We start from the raw sequence: 23,091 nt of genomic DNA, 5'->3' as shown, positions 1-23,091 counted from the left end.
AATGCAAGAAAAACTTCAATAATCTGGATAATTTATTAGTTACAGAAGGGAAAATTAACTGATATTTACATAGTGCAAAGTATGCCTTTTTAATTACTGAATTATGTACAATGCAGTATGCTAGTCATTTAAAGCACAAAAAAACAGATCACCCTTCATATAACTAATTTTCAAATCTTTACTTTGCACCTGTTTTTCTGTTTTGATTCATATTCTAAAAATAACTTATGTGACAATAAAATACAAAGATATTAACTATTTCTTATTTAAGAGACAATGAGAGGCACATGACTGAATGTTAACAATCTCAGGTTTTTCTGCCTCTGACAGAAACATAATGGCATGGCTTAATTTATAGGATTGGATTAAACAAATCTGGCTAATATTTCTAATCAATACAATTTATGGTCAGGTCACTCCTCTCAATTGTAATTGCTTTAGCATTGAGTATTCAAAATATAACAAATCCTGTACTCACTGGGATGCAAACTGGGGAATGTTTCCAAACAGAAATGTTTGTGTCGTACAATCTTTTGTTGTTCAAAAGTTGGGCAATGGAAAAAAAAATTGGTTCCTATTAACTGGGATACATGGAAGATCCACTGGATTACATACACTGTATTACTGTATAAGCTACAGATAACCCACTGCTCAAATTTCAAATTGTATAGCGTTTTTAGATTTATAACTATCAGCTTGATGGAATGTATCTTCTTCCATTTGAAGTAATAAGTGTAGAATTTAAACTTGTTCAGGTCATTTGCCCACATTAGAAAGGAGCCAAATTGTTGGACAAGGTAACCAAATCATTTTAAAAGTTGCTTTGCTTAATATATTAGTCGTTTATTAAGAATTAAATACTGGAGATTGTTCAAAAAGTCCCCACCGTAGTGTATACTAATGTTTCTATTTTAGATATAAATTTACAAATGCAGTTAACCATATCAAACAAATGATAAAGGAAGTCTCTTTACAAAGGTTAGAAATATTTTCTAAAAGTTTTAAAAGCACCAGGTGTTGCTATAGATCAAGGTCTACACCACCTGCTGGTGCTACCAGGAACTATAAACTTCCAAGCACATCTAAATGCATCATTGTGGAATCAGAAAACACCATTTGTAAAACATTGCCATACACCAGTAGTTTTCTCCCATCATTTCTATAAAGCAACAAACTTTTCATAGTGAAAACATGTTCTTCTTTAGATAAATGAATGGCTGAAAGATCCACCAATCAGGATTTCCATGCCATCTTGAATATGATGCAAATTTAATCTGATTTGGTTTCATCAAAAGCCATATAAAAATTTAGCTTAGGTAGATGTGCAACATAGTGCTGCCCATTTTTAACATAACACTTGTAGGAGTCAGTTTATGTTAGTTGAGAAACGCCAAAGAAATTCTACAATTGGTTAATACACACTTCATTTAAGCCCTACAATTCATACTCGTAAAAGCATAATTTATTTACATTCGATTGCAACTAGCAAACATTTTTATTAGTAAATAGTCAAGCAGAACTGAAGATCTGATAATTAACTTTTCATGACAAAAATATGCTGCCCCTTTCTCTCCTGTGTATTTTCCGATACAATACATCCTGTGGATTTACAAAAATGACTGCCATCAATTCAATGTAAAATAAATTTGCAGGAGGGTCATGATGCAAGTGAAGTCACAGGTTATGATTTGCCCAAATGCATATGAACTCTGCTAAATATTTTTCAATGTAAAAGAATCTAAGCTACTCAGATTTTACCTTTCAATGTAGGTTCAATTTTCAAATGCTATTAAAAATATTACCTCAGTAACGAAATTCACAAAGATGTTCAAATGAGTATATAACTCAGTTACTACTGTCAGCATTACTTAAGTGACAGCATCACAGGTACAATTGTAACTATACAAGAGGCCCAAAATTGAAATTTTGTAGAAAAACACACTCAACCTGCATTCTCAGAAATTGCAAGCCTGATCAGGTACAAAGGAACCATTAGTTGATCAACAAGATAATTACAATTGTCATCGTTCACGTTTATGTAAACATATGCAGCACAATGCTGTTAATGAAAGTTTTACAAAGAAATTTGCTTGTTCATCTCAGTTAAAATTATAGTATTTCTAGGTATCATCCCATACACACAAGGACATACTTATATAGTTTATAAATATAAACGTTTCACATTGTTTCAGGTTAAACCCAAATATTTCTTTGGGCAAATGGATAGAAGGAAGAAATAGGAATTTAGAATTTGGGAATTAGGAAGCTTAACATTTAATCAACTTTCTGAATACAAGTCAGCTCTATATTTATCTAAAGTTTGCTTATAGCAGGATTAGATAATATCCATCACATCCCAGTAATGCTCTTTTTACAGCCAATAGGATCAATCATTTTATTATAAGCAAATGTGGTTACATGCAACTCTATCAGTTTCAAGTTATTGCACATAACTGGACACCACTGGACTCTGAAGATGAAAAGAAGTATTTTGTACAAGGAGAAGATTTCTTAAAAACACCATCATTGCTATTCCAAACAGACAAAACTTTTACAGTGAGTTAAATCAAATTCTATGAAATTACTACCACTTCAGAGTCTGAATTTCTTGTAAACAAAACTACTGGCTTTTCTCCATTTTTTTACATTTTCTCCAGAGATTCTGAAAGTATTTCCATAAACCATCCAGAAAGCAATCCATTTATTTTGCAATTTAAGTTACACAAAACAACTTAATGTGGGACAGGTTGTGAGATGAGACAAACTTGCTAACAAAATTTTACGATTTCTGTACAATTGCTAATTCAGATCATATATCGGTGAGATTGAAATGACAAGGTTATAAACAGCAAGTTCTTAAATTAACTGTTCCTATGTGTGTTTATGTGTTCCTGAGGTTGTTGATATATTGTTTTGCTTACAGTAATCCTTAAGTAGACTCGAATGATTGCTCACAAAAATGTTTCGTATAGTTAGCTATGAAATTTGATTAAAGCAGCTACTGAGGCTTAATTAATTACATTTTAAAGTAAAATTTCAATATAACTTCGATCAGAAGGCCAAAGTAAGTTGACCTGCAAGAGGGGAAACCAATTAAACAAAGGATGTTAAATATATAAAGAAAAAAATCTAAATATTTTGTGGCTTGTAACTATGACTTTCAGATATGCACACATATTTTACAGAACTGAATTGGAAAAATTCTATACTAAACCAAATATTAACCTGTTCCAAATAAAATGTAAATGGGCGCAAAATGTTTTTAACAGTAGCTTATGTTTCAATGCAAAAATTGACAAAACGATTTTCGTAATCCCATGAGTCTACCTAAAAAAATAAATTGTGCTCTGTGCAAGAGCTGCTGGTCCAGGATCTAAAATTATTAGCAGGTTTGACTTTCTGGTTCTGCAAGTTGAGAGCTTTCACTATCTGTAGTTACATCTATCTGTTCCACTGCATCTAGTTCTTCTATGTCACTTTGCCCATTGTGATCTTCCTCTGTACTATCAATATTTTTGCTGAGCTGCAATGTTTCCAGTGTTTTTTGTGCTTCTGATACCCAATCATCAATTCTGCTGCTAAATGTGACCACTATGGTAACAGGTTCAGCAGCATTGTCATCTTCTTCCTCCTCTTCATCATCTTCCTCCTCCTCAAGCATGTCGGGTACAAGAGTGCTGGTGGTGCTGATCATGGAAGAATTAAGAATATCCCTGCAGCTACCATCAAGTGATCCTGTCTCAGTGCTCTGCTGAGAGGCCCATTCTAATATATCATCTGTTTTCCCTTCTTCCTTGTCTGTAGCGCGAGTTGCCTGACCCACAGAAGAACTAGTGGTTATTCCCAGGATTGGTTTGTTGGCTTTGCCTACAGCTGCTGGTAAACTTGAAGACTTATCCAGGCCAGTGGTCACACTTGATATGGGTTTCTCATTCTCGCAACATTCAGGTGCGTCAGTGGCTTCTACCATGTTTCGCCAGTTGGTTTCTAAGTTTAAAAAAAATGCATTTTAAAATTATGAATGGACAATTCAAAGGTACTTTTTAAAAAATGCAAGAAATGATCAAATCCTTGAGAAGGGCAATGTTTTCAGCTCAATTTTCAAATATTCTGCATTTTAAGATGATATAACATAGATTAATAAAGATGATAACAAAGGATGTACACAGAACACAAATTCTTTACAAATATTACAAACCCCACAAAAAAAAACAAGCACAATTTTTAGCTTTAGTGAAACCATAAGGCTATTTTTTGAGAGAAGATTTCATGACCTCAAAAGATAGAAATAAACCTTATATACACACGTTATTTTCAGAAGTCATCCACTACCTATTGTAAAAGAAATGGAACTGAAACAAAAAGTGCATGGAAGTGTTTGTAAATGACCCTACAAATTTTACCACAATCAGAAATTTGACCGCACACATCGTATTTGGGAAAACCACCTGTAATACAAACAAAGATTTACAAAGATTTTGCCAGGGTTGGAGGGTTTGCACTCTATGGAGGGGATGAATTGGCTGGGTCTGTTTTCCCTGGAATGTTGGAGGCTGAGGGGAGACCATATAGAGGTTTATAAAATCATGAGGGGCATGGATAGGATAAATAGGCAGGATCTTTTTCCTGGGATGGGAGTGTCCAGAAGATATAGGTTTAGAGCGAGAGGGGAAAAGGTTCAAAAGGAACCTAAAGGGCAACATTTTCCACATAAAGGATGGTGCGTGTATGGAATGAGCTGCCAGAAGAAGTGGTGGAGGTTGGTGTAATTACAACATTTAAAAAGGCACCTGGATGGGTACAGAGGAATCTCAATTATCCAAAAGGACATGGGCAGGGCGTATTTTGCTTGGTTAATCAAATTTCGCATAATCGAATGCCGGATAACATTGTTTGGCCAAATATTGGGACCTTGCAATCTTGCCAGATAATCAGATATTCAGATAATTTGAATGCCAGATAATCGAGATTCCTCTGTATATGAATAGGAAAGGTTTAGAGGGATATGGGCCAAGTGCTAGCAAATGGGACTAGATGTATTTAGGATATCTGATTGGCGTGGACAAGTTGGACCAAAGGTTTTCCCATGCTGTACATCTCAATGGCTCTGAATCTAAACAAAATGCTAGAAATATCCAGCAGGTCAAGTAGCATCTGTGAAGAGAAAGGGTTAATGTTTCATTACTATTCAACTACCCTTCATCAGACTCCTTTTTAATTCAGATCTCCAGCATCAGCATTATTAGCTTTTGTTACTGCAGTATATATCTGTTCCAAAAAACCCCAAGAATAATGTATTTGTCCTTTTTAAATATAAAATAAAATTCAAAACAACTTTTTAAAATTTAAGACAAATCACAAATTAATTAGTGAAGACATTTGGCACTTTGCAGTATTGTTAACAATGCCACGTTAATCCCAAATTTTAACAAGCAATCCAATGCATCTGCCGATTACATAAATCTATTACTATTTTGAAGCGCAGTGCATTGCAATAGACTTCACAAATTTGCTCAAGCAAATGTTACCCTGCCGATAATATGGACCTAAAAAATTGATTGCTTACCATATTCCTTTTCATTCACTTCAGAAATGGGTTCAGATATAACGCTGCAGAATGAAATTGCGCTTGCTGCAGAAGGGTTACGAGAATGGCCCATGTGTGGTACCTTTCTGGTGTGCTTTAAGGCTTCTTCAGCTTGTTCTTGTTCCAAAGCTGTCACCATGTCACGGTATGCCTTACGGGCCTCCTCAGTTAATGCCACCAGTTTATTAAACAAGCTCTAAAGAAGGAAATTCAACAATTGTCCATTTGAAGTTATGTCACCTATCATAAAGGACTCTTCACGTACTGCATTAGGCCAGGGTGACAGAGAGAAAAGCACGAAGACTGCATCCACTTGACCTACCAATAATCCTTCCATTTTATGACTTGAAAAGCTAATTTCCATAGTTTATGTAACAGAAAGCAGAAGAATAATTTAGTAAAGGGATTACAAAATGTGGAGCCTGGGACCGAACATGAACACATGATATTCCAATCTCAAATGGGAATCAGACTGGGAGGAATAAGCTTAGAGTCATACAGCACAGAAACAGACCCTTCAGTCCAACTCATCTGTGCCAACCAGACATCTCAATCTGACCTGGTGCCATTTGCCAGCATTTGGACTTTATCTCTCTAAACACATCCTATTCATATACTGTAAGAGTGATCTTCACGGAGACAGTAACAACTCAGAGGTGGAGGAGTTTGTTCAAGTGAATAGAGTGGTTTATTACAAGCTGTTACTAGTAAATGCAGGGAGAGGAGCTCCAAGTTATCACACACAAATACTGGATTCACTCTGATTAATGAATGCAAGTTACAGCATTTTATACATTTCTTTGTGCAGAGGAATGCAAAACTTTGCAAACGGACATAATTTAAGTGAATGGGCCAGGGTCTGGCAGATGGAATACAATGCTAATAAATGTGAAGTCATCCATTGTGATAGGAATAACAGTATAAACGACTATTACTTGAATGCTAAGAAATTACAACACGCTGCTATGCAAAGGGACCTGGGTACACTTGTGCATGAATCATAGAAGGCTGGTCTGCAGGTACAAGAAGTAATTAGGAAGGCAAATGGAATTTTGTCCTTCACTGCTAAAGGGACCGAGTTTAAAAGCAGGGAGGTTATGTTGCAGCTGTATAGGATGTTGGTGAGGTCACACCTGGAGCAGTGCATGCAGTTTTGGTCTCCTCACTTGAGAAAGGATGCACTAACACTGGATGGGGTGCAGAGGAGGTTCACGAGGTTGATTCTGGAGTTGAGGGAGTTGACTTATGAGGAGAGACTGAGTAGACTGGGATTATATTCATTGGAGTTCAGAAGAATGAGGGGGGGGGGGTATCTTATAAAAACATGTAAAGTTATGAAGGGAATAGATAAAATAGAAGTAGAATGGATGTTTCCATTGGCAGGTAAAACTAAGACAAGAGGATATAGCCTCAAAATTAGGGAGAGCAGATTTAGGACTGAATTGAGAAGGAACTTCTTTACCCAGAGGGTTGTAAATCTATGAAATTCCTTGCTCAGTGAAGTAATTGACACTAGATTAGATTCCCTTCAGTGTGGAAACAGGCCATTCGGCCTAACAAGTCCACACCGACCCTTTGAAGAGTAACCCTCCCAGACCCATTTCCCTCTGACTAATGCTACTAACGCTATGGACAATTTAGCATGGCCAATTCACCTAACCTACATATGTTTGGACTGCGGGAGGAAACCGCAGCACCTGGAGGAAACCCACGCAAACACAGCGAGAATGTGCAAATTCCGAGTGCAAACAGTCACCCGAGGCTTGAATTGAACCTGGGACCCTAGAGTTGTGAGGCAGCAGTGCTAACCACTGAGCCACCGTGCTGCCAGTAAACTTAAATAAACATTTTTAAAATCAAGACAGATTTTTTTTTAACAATAAAAGGAATTAAGGAATATGGTGAGAGTGAGGGTAAGTGGTGCTGAGTCCATGAAAAGATCACAATGATCTTATTGAATGGCAAAGCAAGCTCAAAGGGCCAGACGGCCAACTCCTGCTCCTAGTTATGTTCTTATTGTTAGCTACTATCAGTCCTCATTAACAGCTATTCACCCTCCCAGCCAGATCATTATCCCTTTGTCTGTCCAACTGTTCTTCTCTCTCTTTGGGCTCTATCCCCACCTATCATTACTCCTTAGTCCCTCCCCCATCCTATCTTCAGCACATAAACCAACATTTTTCTAGCTACCATCAGTTCTGAGAAAGGGTCACTGGACCGAAAAGTTAACTTTGATTTTTCTTCACAAATGCTGCTAGACCTGCTGGGCTTTTCCAGCAACTTCTGTTTTTGTTTCTGATCTACAGCATCCCAAGAACTTTTGGTTTTTATCAAATCTTGACCATTTAATTGATCAGTCTAAACCCAAACATGATGGTAAAGAGATGGATTTTCGCACGGACAGTTTGCCGGACACGAGTCATTAGACATGAATACTTTTGAAAATATCTTTAATTAATAGCTAATTTGTTTATCTTGTATTTAGTTTCTGTAGCGTATGACTTACTTCTTCCCAGTAAATATATTGTTTTCAACTGTCTGATTAGCAAAAAATCCATGTATAACAATTGGGTGTAAGCAACTTTCAAGCAAAGAGCTAAGTCAATCAACAGAAATGAATTCCACTGCATAGGTTCTGTGCTAATGTTAAAATAAGTGGCACAACTGAAAATCTGAAAACATACCTCAGCACCACTGTAGTTGAAGATCCCCACAACACTTACAGGAACAAGTTTATTCACACATCGACCAAGAGCTTTACGGCCAAGAGCAAAAACAAAAGGAATTTCTTGTTCCCGAGCCATGGCAATCACATTGTACAAAGCTTCATCTAGTCCACCTGAGGGAAGAGCAGAACAATAAGGATTTAGATTACTTAGATTTACTTACAGTGTGGAAACAGGCCCTTCAGCCCAGCAAGTCCACACCGACCCACCGAACAGCAACCCACCCAGACCCATTCCCCTACATTTACCCCTTCACCTAACACTACGGGCAATTTAACATGGCCAATTCACCTAATCTGCACATTTTTGGACTGTGGGAGGAAACCAGAGCACCCGGAGGAAATACATGCAGACACGGGGAGAATGTGCAAACTCCACACAGACAGTTGCCTGAGGCGGGAATTGAACCTGGGTCTCTGGCGCTGTGAGGCAGCAGTGCTAACTACTGTGCCGCCCACAGCATCATTTCAGCACTTCATGCCTGCAAGAACGTATTGGCTACTGTACCTTTTGACTGAATTTTCTCACAGTTTGGAGAGATGATCACACATTTAATTTTTTTTAGTTTCATGTGCTTTGTCACTTCACGTAAACCCATAACAAGCCTTCTCTTCATTTTGGCTTTGATTGGATCTTTCTGGTAAATTCGTTCTTGAAAACGGACAAGTTCTTGCAACAACAAAGTCACACATTCATCAATGTCTTTACTAAGCACTTGGTTGCAGTATCTGGCATGGGGAAAGAATTAAAATGAAAATAAAATTATTTCCAAACTTTTTTTAAAGTGTCAGGGACCGCAGTACTAATATATGATTAAGAAAGGTGGAAATTGTTTTAATGACTTAAAATTTTAACTTTAGCATTGCTGAATGAAATGAGGTATTTCAATTTGTTGGCATACAAAAACAACTTAACATCTAGGAATCTGTATCAATACACATTTTTGTAAATTGGTTGTTAACTTAGCTATGCTGACAAGTTATGCTCTCCAACATAAATTAAACAAAAAATTGTTTCTTGATGAAATAAAATTTTTTAAAATATTTACTCCATTCTACTGTACTTGCCATAGAAATATTTCCAACAAAAGGCAAAAATATTTAATCTATTTAATCATTTCTATTAAGCAAACACTGCACAAAGTATTTGAAAAGGAACCTTTTCCAGTCTAAATATTCTCAAATGATTTTTTCCCATTAGTCAAGCATAGTGATAACTGTACAGTGTGCAGTTTTGATCTCCTTATTTGAGAAAGGACAAACTGGCACTGGAGGGTGTGCAGAGGATCTTCACTAGGTTGATTCCGGAGTTGAGGGGGGTTGGTTTCTGATGAAAGACTGAGTAGACTGGGATTACATTCTTTGGAATTTAGAAGAATTGGAGAGGGGATCTTATAAAAACATGGAAAATTATGAAGGGAATAGATAAGGTAGAAGTAGGGAGGATATTTCCACTGGTGATGAAACTAGTGGCAGGCTTGGCCTCAAAATTAGGGGAAGCAGATTTTGGACCAAATTAAGAAGGAACTTTACCAAAGGCTTGTGAATCTGTGGAATTCCATGCCCAGTGAAGTAGTTGAGGCTTCCTCATTGAATGTTTTTAAAGCTAAGATGGAATTTTTTTTTGAACAGTAAAGGAATGAAGGGTTATGGTGAGAGGGGTTACACTCAAAATGTTGACTTCTTCACCTCCTGATGGTGCCTGGCTTGCTGAGTTCTTCCAGCCTCCTGCTGGTCTACCTTGGATTCCACCATCTGCAGTTTTTTTTTGTCTCTAGCCACAAATAGATCAGCCATTTTCTTATTGTTTGTCAGAGCTGACCCAGAGGGCCAGGTGGCCCACTCCTGCTCCGATTTCTTATGTTTTTATGTTAACAAAACAATGCTGAACATTAATTGCCAATCCAATCAATCCATGCTCCCAGTGAAAAAGCATGTTGCTACTTACACATGCATGAGCTCTGTTCAATATACGAATGTCAGTGAACTTTCATAATTAGTACTTTTCTAATTTGGAAATTTAAAGCTGGTTCATCTTAAAATCTAAACGTTTGCCAGCATGCTACTTTACGTTTTACTGCAACGCAAGTGCAGAGTTGGGTGATCTCAGGACTGATACTAACCAGTTTATTTTTAAGAAATTAGAAGTGTTATCTCTAACATTTTGCACAAGCAGGATCAAATTAATTACTACATACGTCTGATATGCTAGGCTTCTTCTTTTAGAAAGATATATCAATGAAAACAAATGGCTTTAAAAATGCCCATTTTATAATGGATCCTGTTATTTGACAAAACATCACTGATTTGATTCCTCTCTATTTTGGAAGTTATTTCTTTATTTACTCAAAACTTAATATTAATTGATACTAATGTGCACTGGAATTAAAAGTACCCCATTAGAAGTTTCTATTCCTTATTAAAAACAGGGACAACTTGTCAAGCTGTACATTGACAAAATCAGTGATAAACAGAACATGTTGTATCAAAATATTTCCTCTCCTACTCTAACACAGTGGGAAATGAAAACCAGGAGCCATCATTCATTGAGAAATATAGCAAAGGCTCTTTACTCAGTCCTTACTCCAGTTATTTAAATAGCAGCACTTAGCTGAAAATGCTACTAATCTAGTTTACAATCAATCAGCAAAAGGCAGATTCAAATTGGAATCAAACACCTTTTGTAAATACACATAATATTTACATTAAAACTTTGAAAATCAAATACACCATTCCTAGAATACCTTTTTCACTGTTGTTATTAAATTATCTTATAATGAGCATATTGAAACTTGGAACTCAAGATTTGAGATGGTGGCGGATTAAATTAGATTAGATTAGATTACTTACAGTGTGGAAACAGGCCTTTTGGCCCAACAAGTCCACACCGACCCGCTGAAGTGCAACCCACCCATATCCCTACATTTACCCCTTCACCTAACACTACGGGCAATTTAGTATGGCCAATTCACCTGACCTGCACATCATTGGACTGTGGGAGGAAACCGGAGCACCCGGAGGAAACCCACGCAGACATGGGGAGAATGTGCAAACCCCACACAGTCAGTCGCCTGGCAGGAAATGAACCCGGGTCTCTGGCGCTGTGAGGCAGCAGTGCTAACCACTGTGCGACCGTGCCGATGGGGGGTATAAAAATTCTTTAACCTACTATCCAAATTCAAAACAATTCAGTCCTACATATAACACTAGCTTTCTAGTACATCACTCCAAAGAACGTGCAGTGCATGTAACATCTTTTTAGAAACTGTTTTCCGGAGGCCAATTTGGTCAGCTAATCTGTATTCAAAATTTAAGAGATCGTATTAATTTTTCATGATTTGGAGATGCCGGTGTTGGACTGGGGTGTACAAAGTTAAAAACCACACAACACCAGGTTATACTCCAACAGGCTTAATTGGAAGCACACTAGCTTTCAGAGCGTCGCTCCTTCATCAGGTGATAGTGGAGGACTCAATCCTAAAACACAGAATTTATAGCAAAAATTTACAGTGTGATGTAACTGAAATTATACATTGAAAAATACCTTGATTGTCTGTTGAGTCTTTTATCTGTTTGAATACCATGATAGTTTCACTTCTTTCATGTGTAAATCACAAAACCTTTTTTTAGCTTAAAAAGTTGCATTCTCAGGTTTGCTGTAACAATGGGTGATAGCTAGACAATATGCTGAAGGTGTTAGTCCCCTGGGTTCTCTGTCTATGCCAAGATGTTTAGATTGATTCTAATCTAAAAAGTGAGATAACGGAGTTTTACATGAATTCATGCAGTTTTTGAGCAAAGTACAATGTAACTCTGCAAGTACAAATTCACCCCACAAAATGTGTGTGTGCATGTGAGTCTTTGTCTGTGTGTGCGCATGTGTGCGTCTGTCTGGGTTGGGGGTTGTGAGTGTGAGAGAAAGTGTATGTGTGCGTGCAGTGAGTGTAGAGTGTCTTAAGTGTTCTGATAACTCCATACAACCGTGTCTGCGTGGGTTTCCTCCGGGTGCTCCGGTTTCCTCCCACAGTCACAAAGATGTGCGGGTCAGGTGAATTGGCCCGTGCAGTGAGTGTAGAGTGTCTTAAGTGTTCTGATAACTCCATACAACCCTGTCACAGTAGGTGCTGCAAGACGCGTCAGAGTGTGGACATAGATACCACCATTACACGTGGGGTCACCTCCCACCTTGTGCATGGCAGGTACTCATGTGACTCAAAGGAGAAAGTGAGGTCTGCAGATGCTGGAGATCAGAGCTGAAAATGTGTTGCTGGAAAAGCGCAGATCAGGCAGCATCCAGGGAACAGGAGAATCGACGTTTCGGGCATAAGCCCTTCTTCAGGAAGCCCTTCCTGAAGAAGGGCTTATGCCCGAAACGTCGATTCTCCTGTTCCCTGGATGCTGCCTGATCTGCTGCGCTTTTCCAGCAACACATTTTCAACTCATGTGACTCAGCCAACGTTGCCTATCTTATATGTTGCAGGCAAGGATGCCCTGGGGCATGGTACATTGGGGAAACCGAGCAAAGGTTACGACAATGAATGGATGGGCACCGCACAACAATCAACAGACAGGAGTGTTCCCTCCCAGTTGGGGAACACTTCGGTCGTCCAGGACATTCGACCTCGGACCTTCGGGTGACCATCCTCCAAAGGTGGACTTCGGGACAGGCAGCAGCGAAAAGTGGCCGAGCAGAGGCAGATAGCTAAGTTCGGTACCCATAGGGAGGGCCTCAGCCGGGACCTTGGGTTCATGTCACATTACAGGTGACCACCATTGCACTGTACACACACACAGACACAGGCACTCCTATATACACATACACATGGGCACACACCCTTACAGACACACACACTCCCACAGGCATCCTATCAGAGACTTAGACCACTCTACACTCATGCACACACATACACTCTCTCCCCCCCTCAACCCAGACATGCGCACACAGTCCCACACGCACCCCCTCACAGACTTAAGACACACGACACTCACAACACACACACATTTTGTGGGGTGAATTTGTACTTGCAGAGTTACATTGTACTTTGCTCAAAAACTGCATGAATTCATGTAAAACTCTTATCTCACTTTTTAGATTAGAATCAATCTAAACATCTTGACATAGACAGAGAACACAGGGGGCTAACACCTTCAACATATTGTCTAGCTATCGCCCATTGTTACAGCTAACCTGAGAATGCAATTTTTAAAAAAAAAGGTTTTGTGATTTACACATGAAAGAAGTGAAACTATCATGGTATTCAAATAGATGAAAGACAATCAAGGTATTTTTCAATGTATAATTTCAGTTACATCACACTGTAAATTTTTGCTATAAATTCTGTGTTTTAGGATTGACTCCTCCACTATCACCTGATGAAGGAGTGACACTCCGAAAGCTAGTGTGCTTCCAATTAAACCTGTTGGACTATAACCTGGTGTTGTGTGGTTTTTAACTTTGTATTAATTTTCAGCTTACATCAATTTCTCCAACTTTGTATGATTACGTTTCAAGACTTCTGAATAAATGTTTGGTATAGTATATGCTACTGATTGTATATGCTTATGAATAGTTCCATCATTCGTCAATATCAAACACCTATACAAAACATCCATACAAAACAGAGAAACATTTTATCTAGCAATCATCCCAGTTTACACAATATTACAAGTTGCAAGCAGCTTCCACTCATGAGATTGAATGGAAATCCATTTACATTGATAAATTAACATAGCTGGAGATTGCACAAATCACACTTCGAAGGCAAAGGAAACTGGTAAATATCAGCAATATAGATGTTCTAGCAATGTAGGAATGTAGCAAATAGGCACAGGAGTAGGCCATTTGGTCCCTCAAAACTGCTCTGCTATTCAACTGAATTAAAACTGATCATTTACTTTGTTCTATACTTTATCTCTTGATTTCTTTAATATCTAGACATCTATCAATTTCTGATTTGAATATACTCAATGACTAAGCTTTCACTGTGACAGACAATTCCAGAGTTACACAGCTTCAGCAACGAAAATCTTCTTCTCTAAATGACCTATTGCTTATTCTGAAATGAGTCATCTGGTCCAGACAATCAACCCCCTCATTCACCACTCACCCAAAACAAGAGAACAACCCTGTATCTACTCTGTTAAGCCACGTAAGAATTTTATGAATTTCAACATGATCATCTATCATTCTTCCACACTTGAAAGGAGACTTGCCCCATCTCCTTGGTCTTTCCTCATAGGAAAATCTCAATTTCCCAAATATCATGTGGTGAACCTCTGTTTCACTTGATTACTCCTGCAGTCAAATCAAAGATGAATAGATCATTTGTATTTAAGAACTCTTGGGCCACGAAGTCTGGGTTGAAGACCCATCTGCCTCAGACGTGTCAAAATGTGCCCAGAGAGATTGATTTCAAGTGGCCATAATTTGCCTTTCTAATTGCTTGCTGAAACTGCATATTTGTTTTTAGTGACTCCCTAACAAGGACAGCTAGGTCACTTTGAACAACAACACTTCCTAATCTCTCACCATTCAAGAAATCCTGCGCATTTGTTTTTCCTATTGAAGTTGATCACTTCACTTTTTCACATTATATTCCATAGACTCAGACTCTTACAGCGCAGGAGGCCATTAAGCCAATGTGCCCATGCCAAATAAAGATCGAACTACACAAATCCTATTTTCTAGCTCTTGGCCACAGCCAACTGAGATATTCTGTCATGTTCTTGCCCATTGACTTAGCCTGTCTAAATCCCATCGAAGCTTCCTCTCACCCTCCTCATAGCTCACATTCCAACTTTTTTTGATCAACAGCAGCCAACTGAGATATTCTGTCATGTTCTTGCCCATTGACTTAGCCTGTCTAAAGAGAAAATGAGGTCTGCAGATGCTGGAGATCAGAGATGGAAATGTGTTGCTGGAGAAGCGCAGCAGGTCAGGCAGCATCTAGGGAACAGGAGAATCGACGTTTCGGGCATTAGCCCTTCTTCAGGAATCAGCCCTTCTTTAGCCTGTCTAAATCCCATCGAAGCTTCCTCTCACCCTCCTCATAGCTCACATTCCAACTTTTTTTGATCAACAGCAACTTGGAAGTACTACATTTGGTCCCCACATCCACATCATTGATAGAGGATGCAAATATCTGAGGTCAAGCACTGATCAACTAGTCACAGCTTGCCCACTTGAAAATGACTTGTTTATTCCTACTGTTTTCTACCCATTAACTAATCCTCAAACCCAAACCCATGTGCTCTAATTCTGCCTACTAATCTCACCCCTCCAGAACATCTAGTATTACAAGACAGTTCTGTGGAACAAGCTACTCCTTTAAAATTTGGGGGTGTAAAGTCTAAACTTAAAAATATTTAAACCGCCATTAGCTGCCACTTTGACTGAAAGACTTCCAACTAAACTTTATTTAGAAATAAAGAAATTCACTTTTTTTCTTCACAAAAAAGTACTGTCACAAAAGTCCAAACGAGGAAGTGACAGCTTTATATAAATGTTCCTAAAATGCTTACTCTCTGAAACGTCTGCTGTGAATTTTCGTGATCGTCGAAGAAGCCATTGGACTGCCAACTCCTGAGCTGACTGGAGACCCTTGTGAAACTGGTGTCATACTATATGGAGAGTTCTGGCTTGCAGGAGACAGAGATGTGTCACTGGGAACGCTCAATCCAATATCTGAAATTAAGAAAACTTATGAATCAGACCAAACCCCCTCAAAACATATTAAGAAGATAGACTAGAACCTAACATTTTTCATTTTTAAAGTGTAGGGCGTTGCATTCCAGATGCAATTTGGTAGCTGAAACTACTTGACTTAAAGCAAAACATTTTATTTTTGCATTACAATTAAAATACAAACAAAATAAAAACAAAAGAATTGGCTCAATGGTAACTCGAGCAAAATGCTTGAAATAATATGTATCAATTACTACTAATTAATTGTTCCAATGTAGCAACATCCCAGAAATATACCATCGGCAAAAACAAAGTCTGTAAAATGGATCGCCTCACGTGCAATTCTGCAGCAGGCAGAGAACCCCAGCTTTTAGTTGTAACAGAGAGAGAAATAAGAGACTCCACACACTCAGGTTCAAGACCCCAACAACTACATTTAAGTTAAAACTAAAATAATCTGGTTCTATGGGAGCGTGACTCCACCCATTCAAGGGTGCTTCCATGATACCAACTTTTAAAAAACCCAAGGTCTCACAAGCTATTTACTTTATTTGCTTTGACCAGACCACTTTTTATCTATGGCTCAACCTTTATTCATAAAAAAAAGAACAAAATACACCTCTTAAAGCCATTGTATCGTCACAAAACGAACTAAATTAGTTTGCTCTTTTTTTCAAAATTAAAGCTACAGTACTTCAACAAATGTTAACATCTGCTCATTTCACCACCATCTGCAGTGATGTTAAAATTATTTACTGAATGCATGGTCTTCTATCTATAAAGATAGTCAGTTTCCATATACATCCCACCTCTGAGCATGGAAGTGATAGAACAAAACAGACATTCAACTAAAAGCACATTGCAGTTATTTAGTTGGTTACCTTCCTCACATCATTACACTCAGCCTCCTTCTGAATTATACCATCGGTTAGTTAAACACGAAGTCAGTAGATGACTCAAAATGCTAAAATAAGCAATGCAACATAAAAAGTTTCAAAATAATAGCTCAAGCAGGATGAAATGAAATGGGAGACTGAAAGACGAGCTTAGCTAAAGTTCAACGTGCAAACTTGTAGTTGATGCTTGAGAAGCACGCTGTCTCTTTGGTGCAGGGTTTGGACATTAGACCAAAGCAGTTTATAAACTGGAAGGGAACGCTGAATACTTAAAAACAGACTTAACTTATCACAATGCATTTCCAAACCAACTACCTTCCTCAGCTGCCAGATTAAGACACCATACTTGACAGAAGTTAGACTTGCAGATGCATCTACCAGCCGTAAAGTAATCATAACACATGTCAAAAAACTGTAATCTTGCCAAACTCTTAATTCACAGCTGGACAGAATTTGTTACTCTGAATGTAGTCACAGATTTGTCATGGGTTCATTATTTCCCCCAACTGACTGGAGCTTCTACACAGCTAAGCTTTCAAATTTAGTTATGGCACTTTTGACCATAACTATGGGGTAAAGGCAAAAAAAAAGTCTTTTGTTATTAGAATAACTAGGATTTCTTGAGCAATTGTTAGAAATAACTTAATTCTGGGTAGAGAGTGGCCTTATAGTCAGCGTTACAGTAAAGCAGGGCTGACTACATGCTATAGTAAAGCAGTCTGGGCAGGGTGTGCAGCTGGTTGGGAAGAAATAAAGAGTGACATTGTAGGAAACCAAGGTAATCTTACCCTCCTGCAGGAGTAGAGACTCCAATGGAGAAGGCTGATTTATAAGTAGTTAGGGCAAGTCTTTTTCTGGTTTATTGTTTCCAAGGACTGGATTGTGTAGTAGCAAGCAACAGAGAGGACCCTAAAGAAATTGACATTATTTGATATTATGCAACTTTCAAAAGGCTTAATTTAGAGGGGTATGTCACGGCAGGTGAGCTGAAAGCAGTGCTGTGCTCCTCCTGACCTATTTGGGAAAATGGGAATATTTCCATTGCCTGAGACCAGTGCATGTGGGCGGCACGGTGGCACAGTGGTTAGCACTGCTGCCTCACAGCACCAGAGACCCGGGTTCAATTCCCGCCTCAGGCGACTCGGTGTGTGGAGTTTGCACATTCTCCCAGTGTCTGCGTGGGTTTCCTCCGGGTGCTCCGGTTTCTTCCCACAATCCAAAAATTGCCCGTAGTGTTAGGTGTAGGGGAATGGGTCTGGGTGGGTACACTTCAGCGGGTCGGTCTGGACTTGTTGGGCCGAATGGCCCGTTTCCACACTGTAAGTAATCTAATCTAAAGTGTCTTCAGTAAGCCTGGGTTAAGGAGTGGGAGCAATGGATGGGGACACTGTGGAGCATCTGCAAAGCTGAGAGAACTGTGGATAGTGTGTATAGAGAGCTGTCCACACTACGGGCTAAGACTCCATATCAGGAATAAAATAATGACGAGAGTAAGATTAGGGCCAATCTAGGACAGTAGTGGGAAGTTGTGCATGGAGTCCGAGGAGATAAGGGAAGCACTAAATGAATATTTTTCTTCAGTATTCACACTGGAAAAAGACAGTGTTGTCAAGGAGAATACTTGGAGAAAGTGAGGACTGCAGATGCTGGAGACCAGAGTTGAAAAATGTGGTGCTGGAAAAACACAGCAGGCCAGGCAGCCTCCGAGGAGCAGGAGAATCGACATTTCGGGCATAAGCCCTTCTTCAGGAATGAGGCTGGTGTGCCAAGCAGGCTGAGATAAAAGGTAGGGGGGAGGGGCGCTGGGAATACGATAGGTGGAAGGTGAGGGTGATAGGCCGGAGAGGGGGCAGGGGCGGAGAGGTCGGGAAGAAGATTGCAGGTCAAGAGGGTGGTGCTGAATCCGGGGGTTGGGACTGAGATAAGGTGGGGGGAGGGGAAATGAGGAAGCTGGAGAAATCTACATTCACCCCGTGTGGTTGGAGGGTTCCTAGGCGGAAGATGAGGCGCTCTTCCTCCAGGTGTCATGTGGTCAGGGTCTGACGAGAATACTTTGGCTACTAGACTAAACGGGATTAAGGTTCATAAAGAGGTTTTTGCAATTCTGGAAATAGATTTCTGTGAAAATAGGTAAGTCCTCTGGGTAAAATAGGATTTATCCAGGGATTCTCTGGGAAGCTAGGGAGGAGATTGCAGAACCTTTGGCTTTGATCTTTATGTTGTCATTGTCTACAGGAACAGTCCAGAAGACTGGAGGATAGCAAATGTTTTTGTTCTCTTGTTCAAGAAGGGGAGTAGAGACAACTCTGGTAATTATAGATTAGTGAGCCTAGTGGATAAAGTGTGAGAAAAGATCGTAAGAGATTGGATTTATAATCTAGAAGGGAATATGTTGATTAAGGATAGTCAACATGGTTTCATGAAGGGTAGGTCGTGCCTCACAAACCTTATTGAGTTCTTTGAGAAGGTGACCAAATGATGGTAAAGCGATTGATGTGGTGTATATGGATTTCAGTAAGACATTTGATAAGGTTCCCCATGGTGGGCTATGGAACAAAACATGGAGGCATGGGATTGAGGGTGATTTAGTGTTTTGGATCAGAATTGGCTAGCTGAAAGAAGGCAGAGGGTGGTGGTTGATGGGAAATGTTCATCCTGGAGTTCAGTCACTAGTGGTGTACTAGAAGATCTGTTTGTTTTAGGGCCACTGTTGTTTGTAATTTTTATAAATGATGTGGGATGAGGGTGTAGAAGGATGGGTTAGTAAAGTTGCGGACGACACTAAGGTTGGTAGAGTTGTGGACCGTGCTGAAGGATGTTGCAGGTTACAGAGGGACAGAGATAGGGAGAGCTGGGCTGAGGTGACAAATGGCATTTATTGTAGAAAAGTGTGAGATGATTCACTTTGGAAAGAGCAACAGTAATAGAGAGTACTGGGCTAGTGGTAAAATTATTGGTAGTGTAGATGAGCAGAGAGATCTCAGTGTCCGTGTACATAGATCCCTCAAAGTTGCCACTCAGGGTTTGATAGGGTTGTTAAGGAGGAATACGGCATGTCAGCTTTTATTGGTAGAGGTATTGAGTTTCAGAGCCACGAAGACACGTTGCAGCTGTACAAAACTCTGATGCGGCCGCACTTGGAGTATAGTGTACAGTTCTGGTCACTGTATTATAGGAAGAATGTGGAAGTGTTGGAAAAGGTTCTGAGAAGATTTACTAGGATGTTGCCTGGTATGGAGGGAAGGTCTTATGAGGAAAGGCTGAGGGACTTGAGGCTGTTTTTGTTCGAGAGAAGAAGGCTGAGAGGTGACTTAATTGAGACATATGTAAAAAAAAAAGGATTATATAGGGTGGACAATGAGAGCCTTTTTCCTCAGATAGTAATGGCTAGCACAAGGGGACATAGCTTTAAATTGAGGGGTGATAGATATAGGACAGATGTCAGAGGTAGTTTCTTCACTCAGTAGTAGGGATGTGGAACACCCTGCCTGCGACAGTAGTAGACTCGCCAACTTTAAGGGCATTTAAATGGTCATTGGATGAAAATGGAAGAGTGTAGATTAGATGGGCTTCAGATTGGTTTCACAGGTCGGCACAACATTGAGGGCTGAAGGACCTGTACTGCGCTGTAATGTTCTGTTCTAATGTTCTATGCTCCAGAGGCAGAAAGGGAATGGGTGAATACCAGGCAGAGTAAAAGGACTAGCGAGGCAGTGAACAAATTTCCTGTGGCCATTCTCGTAAAAACAGACATGCTACTGTGAATAGAGTTGAGGGGAATAGCCTTTAAAGGGAAAAGAGCAACAGCCATGGCACGATAGTTGGCTTTGCTGCACAAGGGAAGAGTAAAATGTGTGGAAATGTGATAGTCATATGGGATTCAATTGTAAGGGAAATAGGCAGACATTTCCGTGGCCACAAATTAGATTCCAGGATGATATGTTGCCTCCCAGGTGCTAGGATCCAGGATATCTCAGAGCAGCTACAGGACATCCTGAAGAGGAAGGGCGAGTACCCAGTGGTCATCGTACACATTGGTACCAATAACATGAGATAAATGCAAGGTATTACATTTTGGTAAAACAAACAAGGGCAGGAATTATACTATTAATGGCAGGGTCCTGGGTAGTGTTGTAGGACAGATGGATCTAGGGGTTCAGGTACATAATTCTTTGAAATTTGCATGACAGATTGACAGGGTGGCTAAGAAGACGTTTAGCATGCTTGCCTTAATTGCTCGGGCCATTGAATATAACAGTTGGCATGTCATGTTGCGGCTGTACAGGACATTGGTGAGGCCTTTTCTGGAGTACTGTGTACAGTTCTGGTCGCCCTGCCAAAGGAAGAATATTAAATTGGAGAGGGCTCAGAAGAGATTTATCAGGACGTTGCTGGGAATGGGGTTTGAGTTACAACAATAGGCTGCAACTTATTTTCACTGGACCATAGGAGGTTGAGGGGTGATCTTATAGAAGTTCATAAAATCATGAGGGGCATAGACAAGGTGAATAGCAAAGGTGTTTTCCCTAGGTTGGGGGAGTTCAAAACTAGGGGCATACTCTTAAGGTGGCCAGAGAAAGTTTTAAAGAGGACATGAGGGGGAGCTTTTTTTAAAATAACCTGTAGAATTCATGTGGAATGAACTGTCACAGGAAGTGGTAGATGCAGGTACAGTTACAAACATTTAAAAGACATTTGGGAAGTATATGAACAGGAAAAATTTGGAGGGATATGGACCAAATGCAGGCAGGTAGGACTAGTTTAGTTTGGGAACATGGTCAGCATGGGCTAAGGTCTGTTTCCATGCTCTATGACATTAGGCTTAAAACAAAAAGGAACATGGGAGTTAGAGAACAAGCTGAAAAGAGCAACCTCAAAAAAGTAGTGATCTCCAGATTGGATTAGATTACTTACAGTATGGAAACAGGCCCTTCGGCCCAAAAGTCCACACCGACCCTCCGAAGAGCAACCCACCCAGACCCATTCCCCTACATTTACCCCTTCACCTAACACTATGGGCAATTTAGCATGGCCAATTCACCTAACCTGCACATCTTTGGATTGTGGGAGGAAACCGGAGCACCCGGAGGAAGCACACGCAGACATGGGGAGAATGTACAAACTTTACACAGACAGTTACCTGAGGCAGGAATTGAACCTGGGTCTCTGGCGCGGTGAGGCAGCAGAGCTAACCACTGTGCCACCGTGCCGCCCTAAGTCAGAATAGAAAGAGCAGGATGTATCAGATGAACACGTGGCTAAACAGATGGTGAAGGGGAGGATTTCAGATTCTTGGAGCATTGGGACTGGTTCTGGGGGATGCTGGACCAAAATTAACTGGACAGGTCACATCTGGGCAGGACTAGGGCTGATACCATAGAGGGAGTATTTGCTAGAGTGGTTGGAAGGGCTGAAACTAAATTGACTGGACAACTTATTCAAGGAGTCAGAGGAAAGGGAAATCAAGGACAAGAACAAATGACAGAAGAGGGGAATAAGAGAAGTGATAAGCAGAGGAATTAAAGGCCAGAATTAAACAGGCCACAGTAAATAACTATGAGAATGGGACCAGAAATGTCAAAAAGACAAGCATTATGGCTTTGCGTGTGAACACACACAGTGTTCTAAATAAAGTGGATGAATTAATCATGCAAATAGATTCAAATAGAAACAGGTATGACATAGTTGGAATTATTGAGATTTGGCTACAGAGTGACCCCATTTACCAACCACGGAGAAAAAGAACCGGAAATTATATCACTCATCGTAACAGATCAAAACACAAATAGAAAGTGGGACAGAACACCAGCGTTTCAACTGAGGCTCACTGATGATGTTGCCTAGCATGGTCTACAGCTCTATGACTCAATACTGGAATTCCTCAAGGATGAAATTAGTAGATTTGATCAGGGGAGCCAGTGGATGTGATGTATTTGGACTTTCAGAAGGCATTTGACGAAATCCACATAAGAGATTAATGTATAAAATTGAAGCACATGATGTAGACAAGATATCTGTTAGCAGACAGGAAACAAAGGGTAGGAATAAATGGGTCTTTTTCTGAATTGTAAGTGAGGTTCCATAGGGATCTGTATTAAGACTCTAGATATTCACATGTGTTAAATATAGAGTTGAGAGAACTAAACTTAACATCTCAATTGGCAAATGACACAAAGCTGGGTGGAAGGGCGAGCTGTGC

General features: G+C 39.7%; 1 protein-coding gene across 3 annotated transcripts in view; it reads right to left on the bottom strand.

Annotated features, from left to right (window-relative positions):
- Positions 1-14: 14 nt before the first annotated feature.
- Positions 15-23,091, bottom strand: part of secisbp2l (SECIS binding protein 2-like) — an 89,547-nt gene continuing 66,470 nt past the window's right edge. For all 3 annotated transcript variants that reach the window (XM_043677423.1, XM_043677424.1, XM_043677426.1), the window contains 5 exons: positions 15,834-15,996; positions 8,821-9,041; positions 8,272-8,426; positions 5,567-5,783; positions 15-3,987 (listed from right to left, as the gene is read on the bottom strand). In XM_043677423.1, coding sequence (XP_043533358.1) covers positions 3,383-3,987; positions 5,567-5,783; positions 8,272-8,426; positions 8,821-9,041; positions 15,834-15,996 — 1,361 coding nt within the window. In that variant the 3' untranslated portion in view covers positions 15-3,382. The remainder of the gene's footprint in view (positions 3,988-5,566; positions 5,784-8,271; positions 8,427-8,820; positions 9,042-15,833; positions 15,997-23,091) is intronic.

This window comes from Chiloscyllium plagiosum, chromosome 36 (assembly GCF_004010195.1).
Source record: "Chiloscyllium plagiosum isolate BGI_BamShark_2017 chromosome 36, ASM401019v2, whole genome shotgun sequence".
Taxonomy (NCBI): Eukaryota; Metazoa; Chordata; class Chondrichthyes; order Orectolobiformes; family Hemiscylliidae; genus Chiloscyllium; species Chiloscyllium plagiosum.
Note: the sequence above shows the minus strand (reverse complement) of the source record. Positions and strands in the feature narration are given on the sequence as shown.